The sequence below is a fragment of the Vulpes vulpes genome, chromosome 2, assembly GCF_048418805.1.
Source record: "Vulpes vulpes isolate BD-2025 chromosome 2, VulVul3, whole genome shotgun sequence".
In the NCBI taxonomy this organism is placed as follows: Eukaryota; Metazoa; Chordata; class Mammalia; order Carnivora; family Canidae; genus Vulpes; species Vulpes vulpes.
In genome coordinates this window covers 121084702-121107346 of record NC_132781.1, presented here as the reverse complement: position 1 = coordinate 121107346, position 22645 = coordinate 121084702, and the positions used below count along the sequence as shown (strand labels likewise).

At 41.7% G+C, this 22645-nt stretch overlaps 1 protein-coding gene and 1 pseudogene across 1 annotated transcript in view; one reads left to right on the top strand and one right to left on the bottom strand.

Moving 5' to 3' along the window:
* NDFIP1 (Nedd4 family interacting protein 1) overlaps positions 1–21497 on the bottom strand; it is a 53364-nt gene extending 31867 nt beyond the window's left edge. Inside the window, exon 1 of the mRNA XM_072749871.1 lies at positions 21189–21497. Within this exon, the coding sequence (XP_072605972.1) occupies positions 21189–21251 (63 nt within the window). The 5' untranslated portion in view covers positions 21252–21497. The remainder of the gene's footprint in view (positions 1–21188) is intronic.
* Positions 711–2092, top strand: LOC112934742 (tubulin beta-4B chain pseudogene; annotated as a pseudogene).
* Positions 21498–22645: the final 1148 nt, after the last annotated feature.

The window sequence follows — 22645 nt, the reverse complement described above, 5'->3', positions numbered from 1 at the left end:
TCTAGTGCCATCTTTGGCCAAGGGTTTGATCCTGGGGACCCCAGATCGAGTCCCACGTTGGGCTCCTTGCAGGGGGCCTGCTTCTCCCTCTGCCTGTGTCTCTGCCTTCTCTCCCTGTCTCTCTCATGAATAGATAAATAAAATCTTTAAAAAAAAAAAAAAGAGTGGGACTCTTGATCTCAGGGTCGTTAGTCCAAGCCCTGTGTTGGGTACCATGCTGGGTGTGGAGTCTACTTGGAAAACCAAAACAGGGGCACCTGGGTAGCTCAGTGGCTGAGCATCTGCCTTTGGCTCAGGTTGTGATTCCAGGATCCTGGGATCGAGTTCCACATCTGGCTCCCCATAGGAAGCCTGCTTCTCTCTCTGCCTACATCTCTGCCTTTCTTTCTTTCTTTTTTTTTTTTTAAAATATTTTATTTATTTATTCATGAGAGACAGAAAGAGAGAGAGAGAGAGAGAGAGAGAGAGAGAGGCAGAGGGAGAAGCAGGCTCCATGCAGGGAGCCCGACGTGGGACTGGATCCTGGGACTCCAGGATCACGCCCTGGGCTGAAGGCAGATGCTCAACCTCTGAGCCACCCAGGCGTCCCATCTCTGCCTTCCTCTCTGTATCTCTCATGAATAAATAAATACAATCTTAAAAAATACACAAACTGAAAAGCACTCTGTGCACCCGCTCCTCAGCTCTTGCCTTGGCCTTTCCTTCCGCACATGCTACCACCACCACCACCACCACCACCGACCGCTGCTGTGAGAGAGATTGCGCACTTGCGGGCCAGCCAGTGCAGCCACCAGATTGTCACCAAGTTCTCAGGCCATCAGACTAGCAGGGCATTGCCCCTACAGGCACTTACCACAGCAACAGTGACCTGCAGCTGAAGCACATCAATGTGTACTACAACCAGGCCACTGGTGGCAAGTATATTCCCTATGAGGTGCCACAGGCCTGGAGCTGGGCACCATGGACTATATGCATTCAGGACACTTTGGGCAAATCTTTAGTCCAGAAAACTTTGTCTTATGTCAGAGTGGTGCTGGGAACAACTGGGCCAAGGAGCACTACACAGAAGGTTCAGGGCTGGTTGACTCGGTGCTGGATATTTTGAAGAAGGAAGCTGAAAGCTGTGACTGCCTGCAAGGCTTCCAGCTGACTCACTCCCTGGGTGGGTGGCCTGGGTCTGGATGGGTACCCTCTTCATCAGCAAGATCCAGGGAGTAGTGAGGCAGGATCATGAACACATTCAGTGTGGTCCCTTTGCCTAAGGTGTCAGACACCATGGTGGAACCCTACAATGTCACCCTCTCCACTAGCTGGTAAAAATCACAGATGAAACCTACTGCATTGATAACGAGGCCCTCTATGACATCTGCTTCAAAACCTTAAAAACCCCACCTATGGGGACCTCACCCACCTGGTGTCAGCCATCATGAGTGAAGTCACCACCTGCTGTGCTTTCCTGGCCAGCTCAATGCTGACCTGTGCAAGCTCGCCATCAACATAGTCTCCACCTGTACTTCTTCATGCCCAGCTTGGCCCCACTGGCCAGTGAGGGCTCCCATGGTACTGGGCCCGGACAGTGCCAGACCTCACGCAGACGTTCAATGCCAGGAACACAATGGCTGCCTGGGACTCCTGCCACAGCCACTGACTGTGGCCCCACTTTCGGGGGCCGGACGTCCATAAAGGAGGTGAACAAACAGATACTTAACATCCAAAACAACAAGAGCAGCTACTCTGTGGAGTGGATCTCCCACAAGGTAAAAATGGCTGACATCCCATCCCGGGAGCTAAAAATGTCTGCCACCTTCATCGGCAACAGCACGGCCATTCAGGAGCCGTTCGAGCGTATGTGAGAGCAGTTCTGTGCACATTCTGGTGCAAGGCCTTCCTGACTGGTATGCAGTCAGCGAGGGCATGGACAAGACAGACGTCACCGAGGCTGAGAGCAACATGAACCACCTGCTGTCCCACTACCAGCAGTACCAGGACCCAGGCCACCACAGGCAAGGAGGAGGGCGAGTCTGAGGAGGCAGAGGAAGAGATGGCCTTGCTGACATGTAGTAAAGCACGGAACCTGTGTGAACTCTATTGACGCACAACCTGTTCTCTGATAGCCGTGTCTCTATGGCACTTGATCTTTTTCTTGTTGTGACATCACACACTGTACATAACGCCACCTTTAACGCATTTTCATGGGGGGGGGGGACCCCTGAAAAATTAATTGCTCCAAATCATCATTCTCTTGCTAAATCAATGTCTATGCCCCTTCATGGGAGACAAGGTTCCTGATTCCATCAGTATCCTCACGGCTTAACATGAAATACATAATTGCCAATGAACAAAAATTAAAAAAAAAAAACACAATGAATTGCAAACTAATTGTGGTAAAAAAAATTCCTTAACATTCTCCCCTCCTGACAAGAAAAATATTAGGATCAAGAAATCCAAAGAGGGAAGCCCGGGTGGCTCAGCAGTTTAGCTCCTGCCTTCGGCCCAGGGCATGACCCTGGAGACCTGGGATCAAGTCCCACGTCAGGCTCCCTGCATGAAGCCTGCTTCTCCCTCTGCCTGTGTCTCTGCTTCTCTCTCACTCTGTGTCTCTCATGAATAAATAAATTTAAAAAAAAAGAAAGAAAGAAATCAAAAGAGTTTGCTAACAACCTACTTTAAGAGCTGAGGATGAGCATTATTTTTTTTCTACCTAAAGAGCTTCCCTAAAGAGAATTTAAAAAGTAAATCACCAGAATTAGACTATCACCAACAACATGGTTAATGTCAGAAGAAAAAAATAAATGCAAATCCTCTTAATACCAAAATAAAAACACAATTAAAGGTCAAAATTCATCAAAGCAAGAGAAATCAGAATAATGCCTTAAAAATTCAATGCAGTAACGGATTTAAATTAAATTCTAATACCACAGTAAATCCCCTCTGAAAGGCCATCAGTTTATAAAGCTTTTCAAAGATTTTTGTGGTTATCACTGTTACATACATAAATACAACTGATGAATAAAATTTGGTTTGGAAGGAGAGAAAATACTCTCAGTGTTTACCTTAGTCCTCAGAAATGAGAGCAATGCTATATAAACTATTACCAACTTGATGTGTTTTCGTATTTCTTCACTTGAGATCCAAGTAATAATACGATCCAAAGAGAAAAAAGGAAGGCAAGACAGTAGCCACTTATCTCCAACTTCAACTTTCCTAAGAAGATAAGGGGCTAGAAGAAATCACTCCTCATCCACAGAGAAACTAAATTAGCCAACCATGGTATGACAGTGGCACTATAAGATTTTTGGGTGGAACCAGAAAATTGTCATCAACCTGCCAAATCCTAGGAACCACGTCTTATGTTCAAGTATTTCCACCACTGATAACTTCACCAAGATAGCATCAAGTAAATAGTGCCTAGTGTTTTCTGGCACTTAACTTCAGCAAAATCTGTAGCCAAGAACCTTCCAAGTTAATGATAAGCCCCACCCTCCCTATGCTTCATGATTTTATAAAGATTGGGGAAAGGAGGGACAATCATGCAACATTTTCAAATAGGTCTCTCTGCTTCTGAACTATCTTTTGAGAAGTAGCAAACTATTTACTAACCAATCCACATCCTCAGTAACATTGAGTCCTACTTCTCCACTACATGGTTCCATAAGAAAATTCAGGCTTCAGAGCTCTAAGGCCTACTTGGGAGAAGTAATTAAAAGTCCTAGCAAAGACAAGCTGAAATGGAAGAGTAAGCACTTGGCTTGTTCCCTTTCCTTTCAAAAGGATTAGAAACCATTCATCTTTTGTTCACAGAATAAACAACATAAAAATAGTAGCTGGATCAGACTCACTTTTTTTTTTTTAAAGATTTTATTTATTTATTTGACAGAGAGAGAGAGAGAGAGAGAGAGAGAGCGCATAAGCAGGGGGAATAGCAGAGGAAAAGGGAGGGGCAGGCTCTCCACTGAGCAGGGAGCCCAATATGGATGGGGCTCCATTCCAGGACCCTGGAATCATGACCTGAGCTGAATGCAGATGCTGAGCCACCCAGGAGCTTATATATAAGTTTTATATACATATAGAACTTAATAAATAAATAAATAAATAAATAAATCTAGTCTATAATTTAAATCGAGAGTGGTAAATACTGTTTGTGCTTTTTTAAGATTTAAAAAAAATTTTTTTTTAATTTATTCATGAGAGACACAGGGAGAGAGAGAGGCAGAGACACAGGCAGAGGGAGAAGCAGACTCCAGGCAGGAAGCCTGATGTGAGACTCGATCCCGGGACTCCAGGATCATGCCCTGGGCCGAAGGCAGGTGCCAAACTGCTGAGCCACCCAGGGATCCCTATTTGTGTTTTTTTTTTAAAAAAAAAACAACAACCTGTATGTTGTGTTCATCTAAGATATGTTAAAGTTATGAAATATCAACATGGAAGCAAAAATGAACTCTTAACTATTCATTATTTAAAATGATATATTATATATTAGGCAATACTTTCTCTGAAGGAAGAAAAAAAAAAGGAAGTTGTCCCAACAGAACATGGACTACAACTGGAATCATCTATTCCAGGATTCTTTTAGAAGTCAAGAACAAGTTTAAGTTCTGGACTTGGAATAGAAAATACTTTTAGGGGATCCCTGGGTGGCTCAGCAGTTTAACGCCTGCTTTTGGCCCAGGGGGTGATCCTGGAGTCCCGGGATCAAGTCCCGCATCCAGCTCCCTGCATGGAACCTGTCTCTGCCTCTCTCTCTCTCTCTCTGTGTGTCTCTCATGAATGAATAAAATCTTTAAAAAAAGTAAACACTTTTAGCCTCTATTAAGATTTTATACATACACATATACATTAATACACACACGTGTGTATATAAAGATGCAAACTATTAAGATACACACATTAAGGATATGTGTAACATACATATATATGTCTCCCCAAATCCTAACTAAAACAATTATATATGTAATATTAAAATTACAAAAGAATCCTTTTAAATCAGTCTACTGCAAAGTTATTATTAAAACTGCATGCCTATCAGGATATCTGGGTAGCTCAATCAGGTAAGCAACTGACTCTTGGTTCCGGCTAAGGTCATGATCTCTGCATCATGGGATGGGGCTCTTCATGCTCAGCGTGGAGTCTGCCTGAGATTTTTCCTCTCAAATTGCTCATGTTCTCTCTCTCAAAAAAAACAACAAAACCCTACATGCCTCGAGTAATATATTTAAATTAGTTTGATTCGTATACCTTTTCTGTAAAACAGCTAAATCACACACACAGTACTTAAAACTGTAAACACAACTGGGACACCTCACCTGGCTGGCTCAGTCCATAGAGTATGAGGCTCTTGTATCATGTACTTCCTAACAAAAATTAAAAGAACATTATGATTCTATGATTACCAATTTTGAAAAAAATGGCACAAAAGCTTACCAAACACAAAGGATAAACAGACATCTTCAACCTTTATCTCCTAAGAAATAAGAAATGTTAGCACAAGACACTAGGTATAAATATGTTCAATAAAGGTTTGTGGTACGAGGATGCCTAGGTGGCTCAGCGGTGGAGTATCTGTCTGTCTTGGGCTCAGGGCATGATCCCAGGGTCCGGGGACCAAGTCCTACATCAGGCTCCCTGTGAGGAGCCTGCTTTTCCCTCTGCCTGTGTCTCTGCCTCTCTTTTTCTTCCTGTGTCATAAATAAATAAATAAATAAATAAAATCTTAAAAAAGATTCAACACATTTACTTCTTATCCCTTCCAAAACCACCTTAAATGTAAATGTCAGCAGAGTTTTGTTAATTTTAAGGCAAAAAACTATAGAGTGAAGTACTGGTAAAGAAAGCAGCGGTAAAATTATAAAAGCCAAAAGCAGGATGACAGGTGGCAACTACCACAGTAGACCCAAGAAAACTGAAGCCTAAACCAGAAAGCAGAAAAGCAACCTGTCTGGCACTATATCCTCAAAAGACTCAAGAACTGGTGGCAGCAGGTACTAGTGGAAGTAGGAATGACAAGATTGAAAAGCAGAAAGGTTATAGATGTGTCAGACACACATGACTCCCAAGATCCCCTTTAGAAAACTAGAGATTTATTCCCTGGAGACTGTCAAATATAGAGTTTTGGACTGGAGACAGAGTTCATGAGAAAGGGTTGCATACCAGGAAAGAGTGATTAGTGAGAAGTTTATGAACTAAATGTTGAGATCTCCCAGCCTCCTTCCCCCCAATTCAGCTCCCTTCTTACTAGCAGCCAGGCATGATCTCTGAGGGAAATGCACCCCAAGAGAAGACTAAAGACACTGTCACTCAGCCTCGTAGGTTCAACAAGAAACTCCATCAAGCATACTAAAGCTCCAAACTGCTTTACTAATTGTGTACTCCGAATCAAGCAGGTAAAGATCACCACACACCTAATGAAAGCTTCTAATGGTCATAAAAACACAAAGCAAAGAGAATACATGCAATGTGGAGGAAACAATAGGCAGGAAGATGCAAACCTAAAAGAAAGGAAAAAGTTTTCAATAATCTCAGAGAAGAGAAACAAATTAGAACCATAAAACAAGGACAGTGTGCTATAAAGAAAAAAAGGGAGGATTAAAGAGTTTTTGAAAATTAAAAATAACAAATTAAAATTGTATCAAAGACTTAGAATCTAAAATTGAGAAATCTTGGGGCACATGGCTGGCTCAGTGGGAAGAGTACGCCAACTCCTGCTATCTCAAGATATCCTTGATATCTCAGGATAATGAGTTTGAGCTCCATATTAGGCACAGAGATCATTTAAATAAATAAAACGTAAAGATTTAAAATTGAGAAATCTTATGGAAAGTAGAAAAAAAGACAAAGATGAAAAATATGAGAAGAGGATAAAAAAAAATTTTTTTTAAAGAATCAGTACCAGAGGTTCTAGATCCAAAGAGTAGAGAAAAAAAAATACCAAAGTAGAGAAAAAAAACAAACAAAAACTTTTATTTTCAAATTTTTATAAGTTCTAGTGAGTCAATATACAGTGCAATGTTAGTTCCAGGAGTAGAAATCAGTGATTCACCACTTACATACATTACCCAGTGCTCATGACAAGTATCCTCCTTAATACTCATCCCTCATCTAGCCCACTCCCCACCCATCCCCCTTCCATCAACCTTTAATTTGTTCTCTATCTTTAAGAGTCTCTTCTGGTTTGTTCCCTAATCCCTTACCAGCCCCCTAATACATTCATCTGTTTTGCTTCTTAAATTCTACATGAGTGAAATCATATGGTACTTGTCTTTCTCTGATTGACTTATTTCACTTAGCATAATACACTGTAGTTTCATCCATGTCTTTGCAAATGCCAAGATTTCATTCTTTTTGATGGCTGAGTAATATTCCAGTGTGTATATGTATACCATATCTTCTTTACCAATTCGTCAGTTGATGGACACCTGAGCTCTTTCCATAGCTTAGAAATAAGAACTTAAAAAAAAAATTAACCAGGGCAGCCTGGGTGGCTCAGCGGTTTAGCACTGCCTTCAGCCCAGGGCCTTATCCTGGAGACCTGGGATCGAGTCCCACATCAGGCTCCCTGCAAGGAGCCTGCTTCTTCCTCTACCTGTCTCTGCCAATCTCTCTCTCTCTCTCTCTCTGTCTCTCATGAATAAATAAATAAAATCTTAAAGAAAAAAAATTAACCAGTACTGACAGACATGAGCTTCCAGACCAAAAGGGCCCTCTGGATGCCTGGCACAATGGATGAAAGTAGATTTCAAGGTACAACACAATGAAATTTAAGAACACTGGGGACAAAAAGAAGCTCCTAAAAGCTTCTAGAAAGTAAAAGACAGCTAGAGAAAGTAGGTCCCATCTGAAGAATCAGATCTCAAAACTGGCTTTGTGCTTCATAAGAGCAACAGCGGAACTTAGAAGACAACTGACTTAATGCCTTCAAAATTCTAAAGGAAAATACTTCATTGGACACCTGGGTGGCTCAGTGGTTAAGCGTCTGCCTTTGGCTCAGGGTGTGACACTGGAGTCCTGGGATCAAGTCCCATGTCGGGCTCCCTGCATGGAGCCTGCTTCTCCCTCTGCCTCTGCCTCTCTCTGTGTGTCTCCCATGAATAAATAAATAAAAAAGAAGGAAAATGTTTCAGGACCAAAAGTCTAAGTGTGAAGATAACATTAAAGAGTATTTGATGTGCAAAGTCTCAAAGGCAGGGGGGGCGGTGCTTAACTTCTCATGCATTCTTTCTCAGAAATATAGTAGAGGTTGTGTATTAGGAAAATGAGGCAGTTAACCAACAGAGAAAGAACTGAATCAAGAAAAGGGGATTTAGGGCAGTCCGGGTGGCTCAGCGGTTTAGCGCTGCCTTCAGCCCAGGGTGTGATCCTGGAGACCTGGGATCGAGTCCCACATCAGGCTCCCTGCATGGAGCCTGCTTCTCCCTCTGCCTGTGTCTCTCATGAATAAATAAAATATTTTTTAAAAAAAAGAAAGAAAAGAAAAGGGGCTTCAAAAAACCCTGGGAAAGGAATCCCCCAGAATCCCCCCACCCGTAACAGCAGACCTTGGGGGCAACCTACTAGAATAGGTCAAAAGGCCAGTAAAGATCCCTCCCCACCTTCAGTAGAATCAATAAAATACCTGATGTACCTGAACATATAAAAAAAAAACCTATGAGGTTGTATTAGTTAAGAGCCTAAGGAGGAATTAGTGCTATTAACAAATTATTCTGTGTACACAGAAATGAAGCAAACAAAAAAATTACTTTTGAAAATTTATCTTAATTCCAGTAAAGATACAGTATAATATTAGTTTCAGGTGTATAAAATACACTCATTCAAAACTTCCATACATTACAGGTGCTCATCACAAGTGTACTCTTTAATCCCCATCACCTATTCTACGCATCCCCTTCACCCCGAAAATAACTATTAACTTCAAGGAAAATAAAGTACTATTCAGGCAAAGACAAGTAATCACAGTATACCAAATATCTCAGCTGTGAAACAGTGTCTATTATTTTCAATTACTGTAAATGCTGAATATTGATCTAACCACAAAATGGATACAACCATATCAGAAAAATGAAGAGACAGGAAGTAGGAGTATATGCAGCTGTGGGAAGGAGGTAAAAGACCAAATCTTATACCTCAGAGCAGTTAAGTCAATTTTTTAAACAGTGAAAACTGAAAAATCAAGAAGTAGCACACTATAAAATTTCTTTAACTACAAGAATAACAAGATGATGGCAAAAGAAGCAGCTGAAAGAAAAAGGCTAAAAGAGCTAAGAAGCAGAGGCAAGTAAACAGAAGATTACTGTTTTTTAGTAACAAGCTCATAAGATTTGACTCTTAACTATCTGCGTGTATAACTTTGATATAAAAACTAAATGAGGGACAGTTCAAGTGGCTCAGTGGTTTAGCACCGCCTTCAGTCCAGGGCGTGATCCTGGAAACCTGGGATTGAGTCCCATGTCGGGCTCCCTGCGTGGAGCCTGCTTCTCCCTCTGCCTGTGTCTCTGCCTCTCTCTCTGTGTGTTTCATGAATAAATAAGTAAAACCTTAAAAAAAAAAGTGATTATAAACTATGTCACAAAAGGGGAACCCTTTTTCACGAAAATGTGAAGTCAAACTTAAAATGGCTTTTGGATTACATTAAACCTGATACATAAAAAGAGATTTTAACCTTCCAAATAATAGCAGATGCTAAAAGCCAATGAATACCTTACATGCCCCCCATAAACTTTCTCCCCATCTACTCAGCTAGTCCTTTCGGCCACAGCCAAAAGGTGGCAAAATAGCTGTGAAACTCACAAGATCACTTAACGCTGGTCATCTCAGTCACCTAAAATGAAACTGGGCGAACACGTCTAAGAGAATTAATGCTGCCTACTCTCACATACATGATTTTAAGCACACATTAAAATACTACATCTGAAAACACAATCACCTACACAAGGACAAACTGTTGAAAACAACCTAATATTAACCATCAATCATGTATAAGATCCTCAACTAAAAATTACCCTCAAATAATAGTTCTGTTTCAAGAATAACATGAGAATTTTAAAACTTCTGAAAATGCAACTACTAAAGGCAATCAATGAGAATACTAGAGCTCAGCCAGCTTCTTAAAAAAAAAAAGTTATACAGAATTTTAAAAATTACTATTTTCTCTCATTTACAAGGACTTTATTAAAACATCTAAGCAGGGGCACCTGGCTGGTTCAATTGGTGAAACGTGTGAGTCTGGATCTTGAGGTTGTAAGTTCCAGCCCCATGTTGGATGTAGAGGTTACTTGAAAATAAAATCTTTAAAACAAACAAACAAAAAACCCCCATCTAACCAGTAATAATAAAGTCCAGCTTCTGTCATGAAGTAATAAAATTGTATGACAGTGGGTGATGGTTTTATGGTGAACCTAAAATTGCTCTTAAAAAAATTAAGTTTATTGGGGTCCCTGGGTGGCTTAGTCAGTTAAGCATCCCACTCTTGATTTTGGATCGAGTCATAATCTCAAGGACATGTGATGGAGCCCCCCCCCCCCCCCCATCAGGCTCTGTGTTGGGTATGGAGCCTGCTTGGGATTCTCTCTCTCCCTCTGCCTCACCACCCCCCCCCCCCACAAAAAAAGTTTATTTGAAAAAGTCATAATTATTAATTACTTCTCCTAATTTCTAAAAGCATTATTAGGGATCCCTGGATGGCGCAGCGGTTTAGCGCCTGCCTTTGGCTCAGGGCGCGATCCTGGAGACCCGGGATCGAATCCCACGTCGGGCTCCCAGTACATGGAGCCTGCTTCTCCCTCTGCCTGTGTCTCTGCCTCTCTCTCTCTGTGACTATCATAAATAAATAAAAATTTAAAAAAAAAATAAAAAAAATAAATAAAAGCATTATTAATTTTTTTGCTATGATATACAATGTTTGAGAGTGACCAGAAGACAAGACTTAAAATTAGTACTATAAAATTATGAAATGGTATTCTTTACTGAGTGACCCTTTTTGAAAATATACTATTAATTACTATTAACTATATTTTCTGTATTTTTATTTTTATTTTTATTTTTTTTAAGATTTTATTTATTTACTCATGAGAGACACAGACAGAGAGAGGCAGAGACACAGGCAGGGGGAGAAGCAGGCTCCATGCTGGGAGTCCAACGTGGGACTTGATCCTGGGTCTTCAGGATCACACCTGAAGTATGCCTGAGCCACCTGGGCTGCCCTATTTTCTATATTTTTAAACAATGTATAATTTCTTTTATCTTTTAGCATAAACTCACCAACCATTTATATCTACTGACATCACTTTTAAAAATAATTACTCGGGGCCCTGGGTGGCTCAGGGGTTTAGCACCTGCCTTCGGCCCAGGGTGTGATCCTGGGGTCCCAGGATCAAGTCCCATGTTGGGCTCCCTGCATGGAGCCTGCTTCTCCCTCTGCCTGTGTCTCTGCCTCTCATGAATAAATAAATAAAATCTTTTAAAAAATAATAATTACTGATCACAAAAGAAGTTTCCTGAATCATCAATAGAATGCCATCTCTTAGGATCAAAGCCACCAGTTTCTACACACAAAAAAAATCAATTATAAAGCTGGAAGGAATCAAAGTGATATGGTCCAACTATTTCATTTTTCAAAAGACCAAATAAGGCTAAAAAGAGGTTAAAATTCTCACCCACAGTCACATAATCTCTTACTTCATGACAGAGGCTGGACTATTACTGATTAGATGTTTTAATAAAGTCTTTTAAGTTCTCCTGAATCAGTCTCTACTTCGTGTCCAGATACTAAAGTCTACATTATAAGCTTCAAAAACCGCTTATTGGGGCTCCTGGCTGGCTCAGTTGGTAAAACATGCAACTCTTGATCTCCGAGTCATGAGTTCCAGCCCCATGCTGGGTACAGAGATTAGTGTAAACAGGGTGTGCCTGGGTAGCTCAGTCCATGAAGCGTCTGCCTTTGGCTTGGGTCATAATCCTGGGTCCTGGGACTGAGCCCCATGTCAGCTCCCCACTGACCAAGGGAGCCAGCCACTCCCTCTCCCTCTTGTGCTCTCTCTCTCTATCAAATGAAAAAATAAAATAAAAAAATATTTTAAAAACCCTCTGCTTATTAATGCAAAATTATATGAAAAGTTTGGATGCTATAACATAAAACTACTAAAATGAAAGCTTCAAAATACTAAGAACACTCTATTCCTGTGGACTGATTCCCCAGTCCACAATATTTCATCTAAATTTCACAAGGACAAAATAAGTTAAAAATAATTTAATAAAAAAGTAAATCGCAAAAGAAGCACAGAATTCTATAGAGAAAGGATTATGAAGCTAAAGGGACTTGGGTTTTACCTACAGTGTGCTTTCAATTTCTATAGCACTGTATTCATAGTTAATCATACCTTAACGTTTAAGGTGAATGTGAGCAATAAATATATAGGTATTATTTTATTTTTATTTTAATTTTTTAAAGATGTCGTTTCTTTTTTTATAGATTTTTTATAGATTTTTTTTTTATTTTTAAAGATTTTATTTATTTATTCATGAGAGACATAGAGAGAGAGAAAGGCAGAGACACAGGCAGAGGGAGAAGCAGGTTCCATGCAGGAAGCCCGACGTGGGACTTGATCCCGGATCTCCCGGATCACGCCCTGGGCTGAACGCGGCGCTAAACCACTGAGCCACCGGAGCTGCCCTATAGCTGTAATTTTATACTATTCTTGCAACTTTTAAGTTGAAACTATTTCCAAGTAAGGAAATTTCTTGTTAAAGGAATTTTTTAAAAAGCAAATCATGATTATTAACAAAAACTTTGGGAAAAAAAGAAAAATTACTCCTACGATTTTTCTTAGCAATCTATTATAAATGTATCAAACAACCCACCAAAGGTGAAGGAAAAGGTGCTGACCAAAGTACCTAAGGAACTTTGGAAATGAGTACAGTCTGTAAGACTAAATGCAAAAGAAACTGTATATACAGCCCTGTCCTCTAGTTGATAATAAAAGTGTTTACCACAGAGGTGTAGGTTAACAATTCTGACACCACTGCACACATTTGTTAGAACTGAAGAGTTAAGTAAATGGATGGTGGGTGGTGGGAGCAAAGTTTCTCACTGCTGAAGTGGGAGTTTACAGACAGGCCAGGGCAGGAGTCTAGAGTGGTCCATGTAGCAATGGATTAGAGTTAGTTAGTTAGTTTAATATAGATACAACTTACATATTGATATGCTTACAGATATGTATACACACATGTATTTCTTTACTCTGTTAACTTAGAAGGCCAAGAAGCAATGACACCCTAGTAGCAATGAGCAGATCTTGGTTTCTAGTACCATTCTCCAATAAAAAGAGCAAGGGCTCCTTAGAAAAATGGCTGATTCCAGGATAGCACAGAAAATATACACAATACTAATGCCAAAAGTGAGGAAGTGCTTCAAAAAACCCAAAATGATGGAACCACGTCAGAGAGACACAAGTGCCAACTGAAAGAGTCCCAATGGCCAAAACTGCAAAAACCTGAGCCACAAAATAAATCAGTATTGGATTATAACCCAAAGGAAAAAAAAGAGTCCATCCTGAAATGACTAAATCAATGGGAAGAGACAAACATCCCATGCAGAAAAATTCTGAGTAATTCTCTGCCCTCCACAACGTGGAACATAACTCTTCAATCCTAAAGTGTATATTGTACATAGTGACTTCCTTTCAAAGAGCACAGTATGAAAAGGTGGGAAGTGGGGAAGAGTAATTTTACAGCAGAGGAACTTCACAAATACTATGTCAGCCAGGTGATCAAGGTCAACATCAACAGTGTTAAGTCATGCTGGTTGTGCATATTCTTGGTATGATGTGATGGAAATGCCACTTTACCTCTGTGGTCTTCCTCACCAAAACCCACAAACCCAGTCTGATCATGAAAAGATTCAGACAAATCCAATCAACTATATGAGCAGATGGATGTAAGGTAAACCTATTTTTAGTGGCTCACAATATATGTAAAACCAAACCACCACGCTGTAAGCCTTAAACTTATATAGTGATGTATGTCAATTATTTCTCAACAAATCTGAAAAAAAAAAAAATCCCATTTGAGGGACAGTCTATATAAACACTTGACCAAAACTCCTCAAAATTGTCAAGGTCATCAAAAACAAGGAAAATGTGAGAAACTATTACAGCCAAGAGGACCCTAAAGTAACATGACAACCAAATGTAATGTGGTAACCTGTATGGGACTGCAAAACACAAAAAAAGGTCCTTAGATTAAAAAACAAAAATCTGGATAACTCCATACTTTTATGGAGTTTAGTTAATAACGTGTCAGTATTGGTTCATTAATGCCACAAACATATCATGCTAACGTGGGAAAACTGGGTCTGGGGTACATGGAAACTACTGTCTTTTCAATGTTTCTGAAAATCTAAAAACATTACAAAAATTAAAGGTTATTTTTAAACATTTTTCTAAAACTTGTTTTAAAAAGCAAAGGGAAAAAAATTATTAATGCCTGAAGAATGCACACCAACTTAAGCAGTTAGACCTCAGAAGAGACTGGAAGGGAAGGGAAATCAAGCTTTCCTTTACAAGTGTACTGTTTGACTCTAGTATATGAAGAGTATCTATGTACTATTGCATAACAAGAAGTGTTTAATTTTAAATGCCACATTTAAACACTGAATAACAAATAAAATCAAAACTGTTGTTGAATAGACACCACTCTCTAAGCCTGGGTATTTCTATTCATAAACTATCAATTCCCAGAAAAACCTCCAAGTCACATGCAAGCAGCTCATTAACTAGGAACTGATATTAGTGCAACATGTGAATTTAAAAGAAAATATGTCAATATGAAAAATCGTTAAGGTGGATAAGAAACATACATGTGACAGGAACTGTTTTAACCAGTAAGAAAATATTTCACTAGAAACATTGTTAAATTTGATTAGTATTTAGACCTAGTATTTATAACTTTCAATATAATAAATTGTGTTACTCAGAAAAAAAATGAGTCATTTTTAACAGAAGTGCTAAGTGATGTCTAATAACACTCACTTTATTACTATACTTGCTGAAGGCAACAACACATAGTGCTCTTCTATCTAGACAGCCACTAGAAGCAATTACAATTGGAGTATATAAGACTCAACAGATTCAATATATGGTATTTACCAACTGCCTATATTGTAAAAAATGATTTGAGAACAAAGATAAGACCATTAAGCTTATCATCAGCATCAGTCTCTAATCAAAGTGTTTGAGGCTGCTTTATCTAAACGGGCACCATCTACTACCACAAGAATATGGTGCCACTCAACAGCTGTACTTGTTCAACGACAATAAGAGTAAATTAAGAAACCAAATAATTATTTTAAAGCCCCGAGAACAGATAAATCACAAGCACTTGAACCTCTTCAGGTCTTCCCTTTTTTTTTAAGCCTTCCCTTTTTTATTAATAAGAGTACAAATTCACTCTCATATAGGATTTATTTTATAATATAATTTTATGTAAAGTAATTTGATACCATCTGTGTCTAGCATAAAGTAATCTGAAGTCATGTGCAGGCAAACCAGCGGGTGGTATCAGCTGAGATGATGCCAGGATTTCCTCAGCTGGGCCTTAGTCCCTACCCACACGAAGGAGTTCTGCCCTGCTTCCAGTGCAAAGAGAGAATGATAAAACCAATTAAATCTCCCCTAACAAGTGGTCACCAGCAGGTAAAGGCAAGAAAATTAAGAATGGGTCAGCAAGATTCAAGAATCCATCACTGCTACAAAAAAAACACTCACTGCTTACCAAGAGGGAGTCACATACGAATCACAGTTGTAGATCTACAGCTCCTGACACTCACAAATCCTGTTTCTCTATTCTTTTTTTTTTTTGTTTCTCTATTCTTAATAGATTACAAAAGAGCTCTCATAATTTATTTTTCATGTGATACTAACTGCTTACATCTTTTATTAGAGTCACACACAAAAATATTTATGACTATAATGACATGATTTCTAGGTTTTGTCTCAAAATAATGGTGGGGAGTATAAATGAAACATTACCCATTTGTTGATGACTGCGGGAGCTGGGTGATGACTGCATTAGATTTATTACACCATGTTTTAGTATACGTGTGGAATTTTCATAGTAAAAAGTTGAAATGTAAATAAACGTTATTAAGAAATGACTCTACTTGGCGCCCAGGAGGCTCAGTCCATTTAAGTGTCTGCCCTTGGCTCAGGTGGTTATCCGAGGGTCCTCGGATTGAGCCACTCAGTGGGGAGTCTGCCTCTCCCTCTGCCCTTACCCTTGTTCGTGATCATTCTCTCTCAAATAAATAAATAAAATCTGTTTAAAAAGGGGGGAAAAAAAAGAAAAAAAGAAATGACTCTACTCCTACAACTCAAAAAAAAAGCAAACAGCCCAATTCAAAAATGGGTAAAGGACTTGAACATGCATTTCTCCAAAGAAGATACACAAACTGCCAATAAGCACATAAAAAAATTCTCAGTATCACTAATCATTAGGGAAATGTAAATCAAAACTATACTGAAAGACTTCATGACCATTAGGATGGCTTTATCAAAAGGGCAGCCCTGGTGGCTCAGCGGTTTCGCGCCGCCTTCAGCCCAGGGCCTGGTCTTGGAGACCCGGGATCGAGTCCCATATCAGGCTCCCTGCATGGAGCCTGCTTCTCCCTCTGCCTATGTCTCTGTCTCTCTCTCTGTCTCGTAAATAAAATCTTTAAAAAATAAAAAGGGTTGATGAAGATATTTAAAATTGGAAACCCTTCCACTCCCACCCAAAAAAATTGGAACTCTGGGGCACCCCGGGTGGCTCAGCGGTTTAGCTCCGCCTTCAGCCCAGTGTGTGATCCTGGAGACCGGGGATCGAGTCCCTGTCCGGCTCCCTGCATGGAACCTGCTTCTCCCTCTGCCTGTGTCTCTCCCTCTCTGTGTGTCTCTCATGAATAAATAAATAAAATCCTTAAAAGAAAAAAAAAATTGGAACTCTGATGCACTGCTGGTAGGAATGTAAAATGGTGTCTGTACTACAGAAAACTGTATTTTTTAAATAAAGAATTTAAAAATAGCATTACCATTGAACCAGTAATTTTACTTGAGCATATAACCCAAAAGGACTGAAAGCTGAGCCTCAAAAGAACACCTGTATACCTATATTCACAGCAGCATTATTTACAATGGCCAAAAGGCAGAACCACTGCAACTGTGCACCAATGGATGAAAGGGTAAACAAAATATGCTACATGCATATAGTACCAGTCATCCTTAAAATGGGAGGAAATTCTGACAGGTGGTACAACATGGGTAAACCTGGAGGATATGAAGCTAAGTGAAATAAGCCAGTCACAAAAGGACAAATACCATATAATTTCATTTATCTGAGGTAGAGTAATTAAGTTCATAGAAAATAGAATGATGGCTATGGGGGCTGGGAAAGGGAAAAAGGGGAGTTATTGATTAATGGGTATGGAGTTTCAGCGGGGGAAGGTGAAACAGTTCTGAAAATGGGTGGTGGTGAGGGCTGCCCAATAATGTGAATGTATTTAATGCCAATGAACTGTACACTTAAAAATGGCCAAAATGGTAAATTTTATATATACTTTTATGACAATTTTTTAAAGTTTAAAAAAAACAATTCTACTCATCTCAATATTTTTGGAAAAGTCTTCTTTGATCATTGGAATAGGCCACAAATACAGCAAAATAATCTCAAAATCTTGACATAACACTCTAAGGGGCATTCCTAGATATAATTACAACTTTTCAAACTAAAAAGATGAAACCACATGGGTGCTTTTTCACTCCTTCCTCCAGGATCGTGATCTAACACTTCTGCATAAATATGGTTTGGCCTGGCAGAAAAGAAATTCTTTCCCTGATCTATGAAAACCTTCCTCCACAATCCTGAGAATTTATCTAAAAAGGTAGCATTCCCAGCGCAGCTCTACAAGGTCATCAGACTACATTACAAACTTATTAATGATGCTTACAAGTGGGCAACTTCTTCAGCAAGCAGTAAGCCTAAAACAAAACATCCTAGTCTATTTTAAAGCCTATATGGCAGTGTCATCGTGGCCTCCTTAGATTAGATTCAAATCCAAAGATCTCAAAACATTTCAGGAAGTATTTGGCAAAATTCATAAAATAGGCAAAGGCATATTCCAGTTAGGCAAAGAGGGCTTGGAACGGTTGAACAGGAATAAATGTCTGGAGAGACGGTGACGTATTACAGATTTCTCAACACGGGGCCTACCTACACACACACCTTTCTGAAACAGTGCTTCTGAATATCTGAATATAAAAATCTCAGCTGCAAAAAAGGAGAAAAAATAAAGCCACAGGAACCTATGAGCCCAGGCTTTCTGTGCAGTCTGTCACAATGCTAAATTCAAGTTGTGCGTAGTGCACTACCAATAAAAGAAATCATAAAGGCAAAACTGTGTCTGCATTTAGTAATGAATCACACAGTCTTCCACTGCATTTACTTTACTAGAGAACCAGCTCTATTTGATGAACCAGATCAAGGAGAAGTCAGAACTGCCTTTTGTGACTAGAGTATCAAGCTCCTATCAAGTTGCCTGAACAATTCATCAACATTCTATAATGCAAAAGCCTTTTAAATATGTATGTATATACTCTCTGACCAAGCATTTCCACATCTAAAAATTTATACTCAGGAAAAGAGATATAGATGTACACAAAAGAAACTTCAGTGAATAAAAAAATTATTAACACACTTAGTGGCCAACAATAGGCAACTGACTTGAACTATGTACAACCAGTTACATGCAATGCAGGCATGAAAATACTACCCTATTTTATACATCTATATGCCTCTGTACATACATGTGAACAAATACATGTACATGCAAATTTGTGAATGTACGTGTCTGAGAACATGACACACATGAGCACAGTGGATGTATAAATGTATACATGGGCACATATGCACAAAATGTGTACAAGGAAAACCAGGGGGCTCGTGGAATGGTACATGTGTACAAAGATGTGCCTGTATATATATCCATGGATACATGAGAAAATGTATATGCACCTATATATATGCTAATGCACATGCCTATATTTGGAACATGAGCCTGTGTTTTAAGTAGGTGAGTATTTATCCTTGTAATCACTACTTAGAGGCTGTGACCTTGAGCAAGAGGCTTAATGAGCCTCTTGGAGTCTTGACTTTGTCATCTATACAATAATACCAAACCTTGCCTCGTGGGAGTTTCATGAGGAGTAGGGAAATAATGGATGTAAAGCCCTCAGTACCGTGATTGGCACATAGTAAATGCTCAGTCAATATTAGCTTTCCTTATCTGTACACATGTATACTGATTTACACTTACGTATATTTACATACCTATAAGTCCACAAAGATACACATCAAAATATTAATTTTGGTTACCTATGGGTGATAAATTTTTACTGTGGGTTTTTTTTGGGGGGGGGCAGCTTTCATATTTTGCAATTTTTCTAGGAAGATTATTTTTTTCATGCTGTTTTTTGGAGGTTATTTCTTCAACATAATGATTTTCAAAAATAAAATAAAGATGACCTGTCCCTGACACACCTCAATTCTGCATATTTAAAGCTGTTAAATATAAATATTACACCAAGGAATACATAGTTTTGATACTCCACCAAATTTTTTGTATTCCAGCAATATGTCAGCATTACCTAATAGCTCAAGAAGATGGCAGTACAAAGAAAAGCCACAGCTTTTTCCTTGTTTGCCTTTTACAAAACAGGATGAAAAGAATGAATTAGATCACAGTGTGGGGTACAAGTGATTTTTGAACACTCTGGTGACAGTTAAGTGACACCTGTCATTTGTATTTTATTAAAGCAGGGAGAAACCCAGCGCCTCACCCAAGGTCATACAAAAAAAAAAAAAAAAAAAAAAGCATGTGCCAGACCACAGGCTGTGAGAGATCTGAGGACTAGACTGCATTGCCACGGTCTGGGCATGTTTATGAAACCAAGAAGCTAAATTCTTAACCAGTCATTTCAGAAGTCCGGCTGGAGGAGGGAGGAAATTACTACACAGGGCTGATGACAGCAAAACAAACTGGTAACTGGCTGCACTGAGTTAATCTAGATGTTTTAATCAGACTGGTTTTCGTTATTTCTGAAATACAAAGCTGTAGATCATCAATGATAGGGCATCTAATTTCATAAAAGCACAACTGATATTTGTATGCAAATTATACCAAGAAACATCTGATAGGACAAAACGCAAGCAGTTATCAGCGGTTCCAATCAACACCAGTTCCCACCTGGCTTAATTCCCACAATTAAGATGTGTTAGGTTAAATAGCACTAAAAATCCTGCAGATGGTCTCTGAATTTCCGAGGGGAACCCAGCTAGTAGAACAAGCAGCTCTTTTCCCTAGGGCCTCAATTTATAAATTATAACCGGGATAATACTCCAATCAATCCCTATACATTTCCTCCCCAGCCATGCTATTAAATCTCCTTAAACGTCATTTCCAAGCTTTTAAAACACACACCCAGACACACGCCCTGCAGCCTTCAGCGAGCTCACGACATTCCGGGGCACTGCCCCAGCGAAACAGCGCCTTTCCCAGACCTACTGCAAACTGCAGACTTGCCTCTCGTCTCATTTTTGACTTTTGTCTTAAAACAGAGGCGCGGGGGAAGGGGGAGGGGGGAGGGGGGAGGGGGGAGGGGTTCCGACAAACAGACTAGGCTCTGAAACCCCCGAGCAATCGCATCTCGTCACGGGGAGCTGTCGGCCGCAGTGGCAGCGATTTTAATCTTTTCTCTCCACCCAGTTTCCTTTTCCATCTCACGCTTGCTTCATCGCCTTCTTTCTTTTCTTTCCCATGACATCAAACCAGAGGTGCAGAAAGGGAAACTGCATGCCCCCGCGCGGGCGCCGCCCCGAGGGTCGCGGGTTCCGACTCGGCGGCCCGCCCGCCGCGGGAACTGCGGGGCGACGCCGCGGGCCAGAGGTTTTCCGCCGCCCGGGTGCCGCCCCGGGTCGCGGAGGGCCGGGCCGGGCCGGGCCGGGCCCGCGGCGGCCTCGACTCCGAGCCCGCGGCCCGCCCGGCCCGCCCAGGCCTGCCAAGCCGCGGCGTCGCGTCGGCCACAGGCCGGGCCGGAGACGCCAGAAGTGGCCGGCGGGCAGGGGGGCGGGGGCCGGGGGCCGGGGGCCGGGCCGGACTCGGCGCTGCTCACCTGCTGGTACCGGCTGCCGCAGGCCGGCTCCACCGCCGCCAGCGCCGCCAACGCCAACGCCATGGCGCAGCCGGCCGCAGAGGAGGAAGGCGGGCGGGCGAGCGAGCGAGCTCTAGGGGCGCGGGCGCTGCGGCCTGGGAGCGCGGGGAGGCCGAGGGGACGCGCCTCGCGTGGGTCTCGGTGGCCGCCGCCGCTTCCAGGCAAGCCGCCCTCCTCGGGTTGTGAGCGCCGCCGCCGCCGAGGCTCCAACGCGGCCCCTGGGGAGGAGGCGGGGACGCCGCCGACGACGCTGCGCCGCCGCCCCGCCCCGCCCCCGCCGCGCGCCCGGGCCCGGCCTCGCCCCGCCGAGCCGCCGCCCGGGGTGGGGTCCGGCCGGCCTCCCGCGCCCGGGGGCCGGGTGGCGGCGGGGCCGAGGCCGCCGAGGCGGGGCCGCCGCGGACGATTGCCCGCTGAGCTGCGGCCCGTGCGGGCCCCGCGCCTTCCCCGAGCGCTCTCCTCTAGCCCTCCGCACACCCCGACGTGGGGGCCGCGGCCCGGCGGAGGAGGCCGTCGGCGCCCGGGGAGGCTGACACCCCGGCACGGCCGCGACCCGGGCTCCCTGGGACCCGCTGCGCCCGCTCGGTTCTCTTCCAAGTCCCGGCTTGCCTGCCATCTTCCTAGGTCAGGGGACTGCCAAATCCGGTCCGGTGGCGGTGGAAAGTAGAAGAAATTCATGTTTCAGTGTCCATAAATTAAGTTTTACTGGAACACAGCCGTTCCCATGTTGGGTACGGCCAGCAATCCCTAAAATACTTACTCTCTGGCCCATTACAGAAAAGTTTCCTGACACTACACCCTCCAGAACTCCTTTAGTAAAGATTTCAAACAAGTACTACTTAGGATGGATGATGATAATAGCATTCTCCTTTTTATGCAGCCCTTTAGTACTTTAACAGCCTCATCTGTGGATAAGACATGTTCTTTCCATGTATGTATGCATGTATGCATGTGAGTAAATCCACCCGGCCTGGAGCCCAACTCGCCTTGAACTCACAACCCTGAGATCAAGATCGCAGCTGAAATCAGGAGTTGGGCTCTTAACCCACCGAGCCACCTAGGAGCCAGGACATGATACTTTTCTGAACCAAAAGCTCTCTGAGGAGGTGACATGGAAGGCCAGACTCCAAAGATTCAGCCCTGCTGAGAGCTGAGAACACGTGCAAAGGCTGTGAGGGAGCCACAGGTTGCTTTGCGGAAGGACTGGAAGGAGGCAGGCAGGACTGCCCAAGGGGAGATACAATAACCAATGTTTCCCAAAAGAGGAAATTAAGCTTGAAGAAATTAAATATCTTGCCCAAGAACACAGAGCTAGGGAGGGGAAACCTGGAATGTAAACCAATGAAACCAGCATTGTTAACTATTATCGTGCAACTAAATTATAAACTCTGTGAAGAGGAAAGTATGTCTCTCTTAAATAT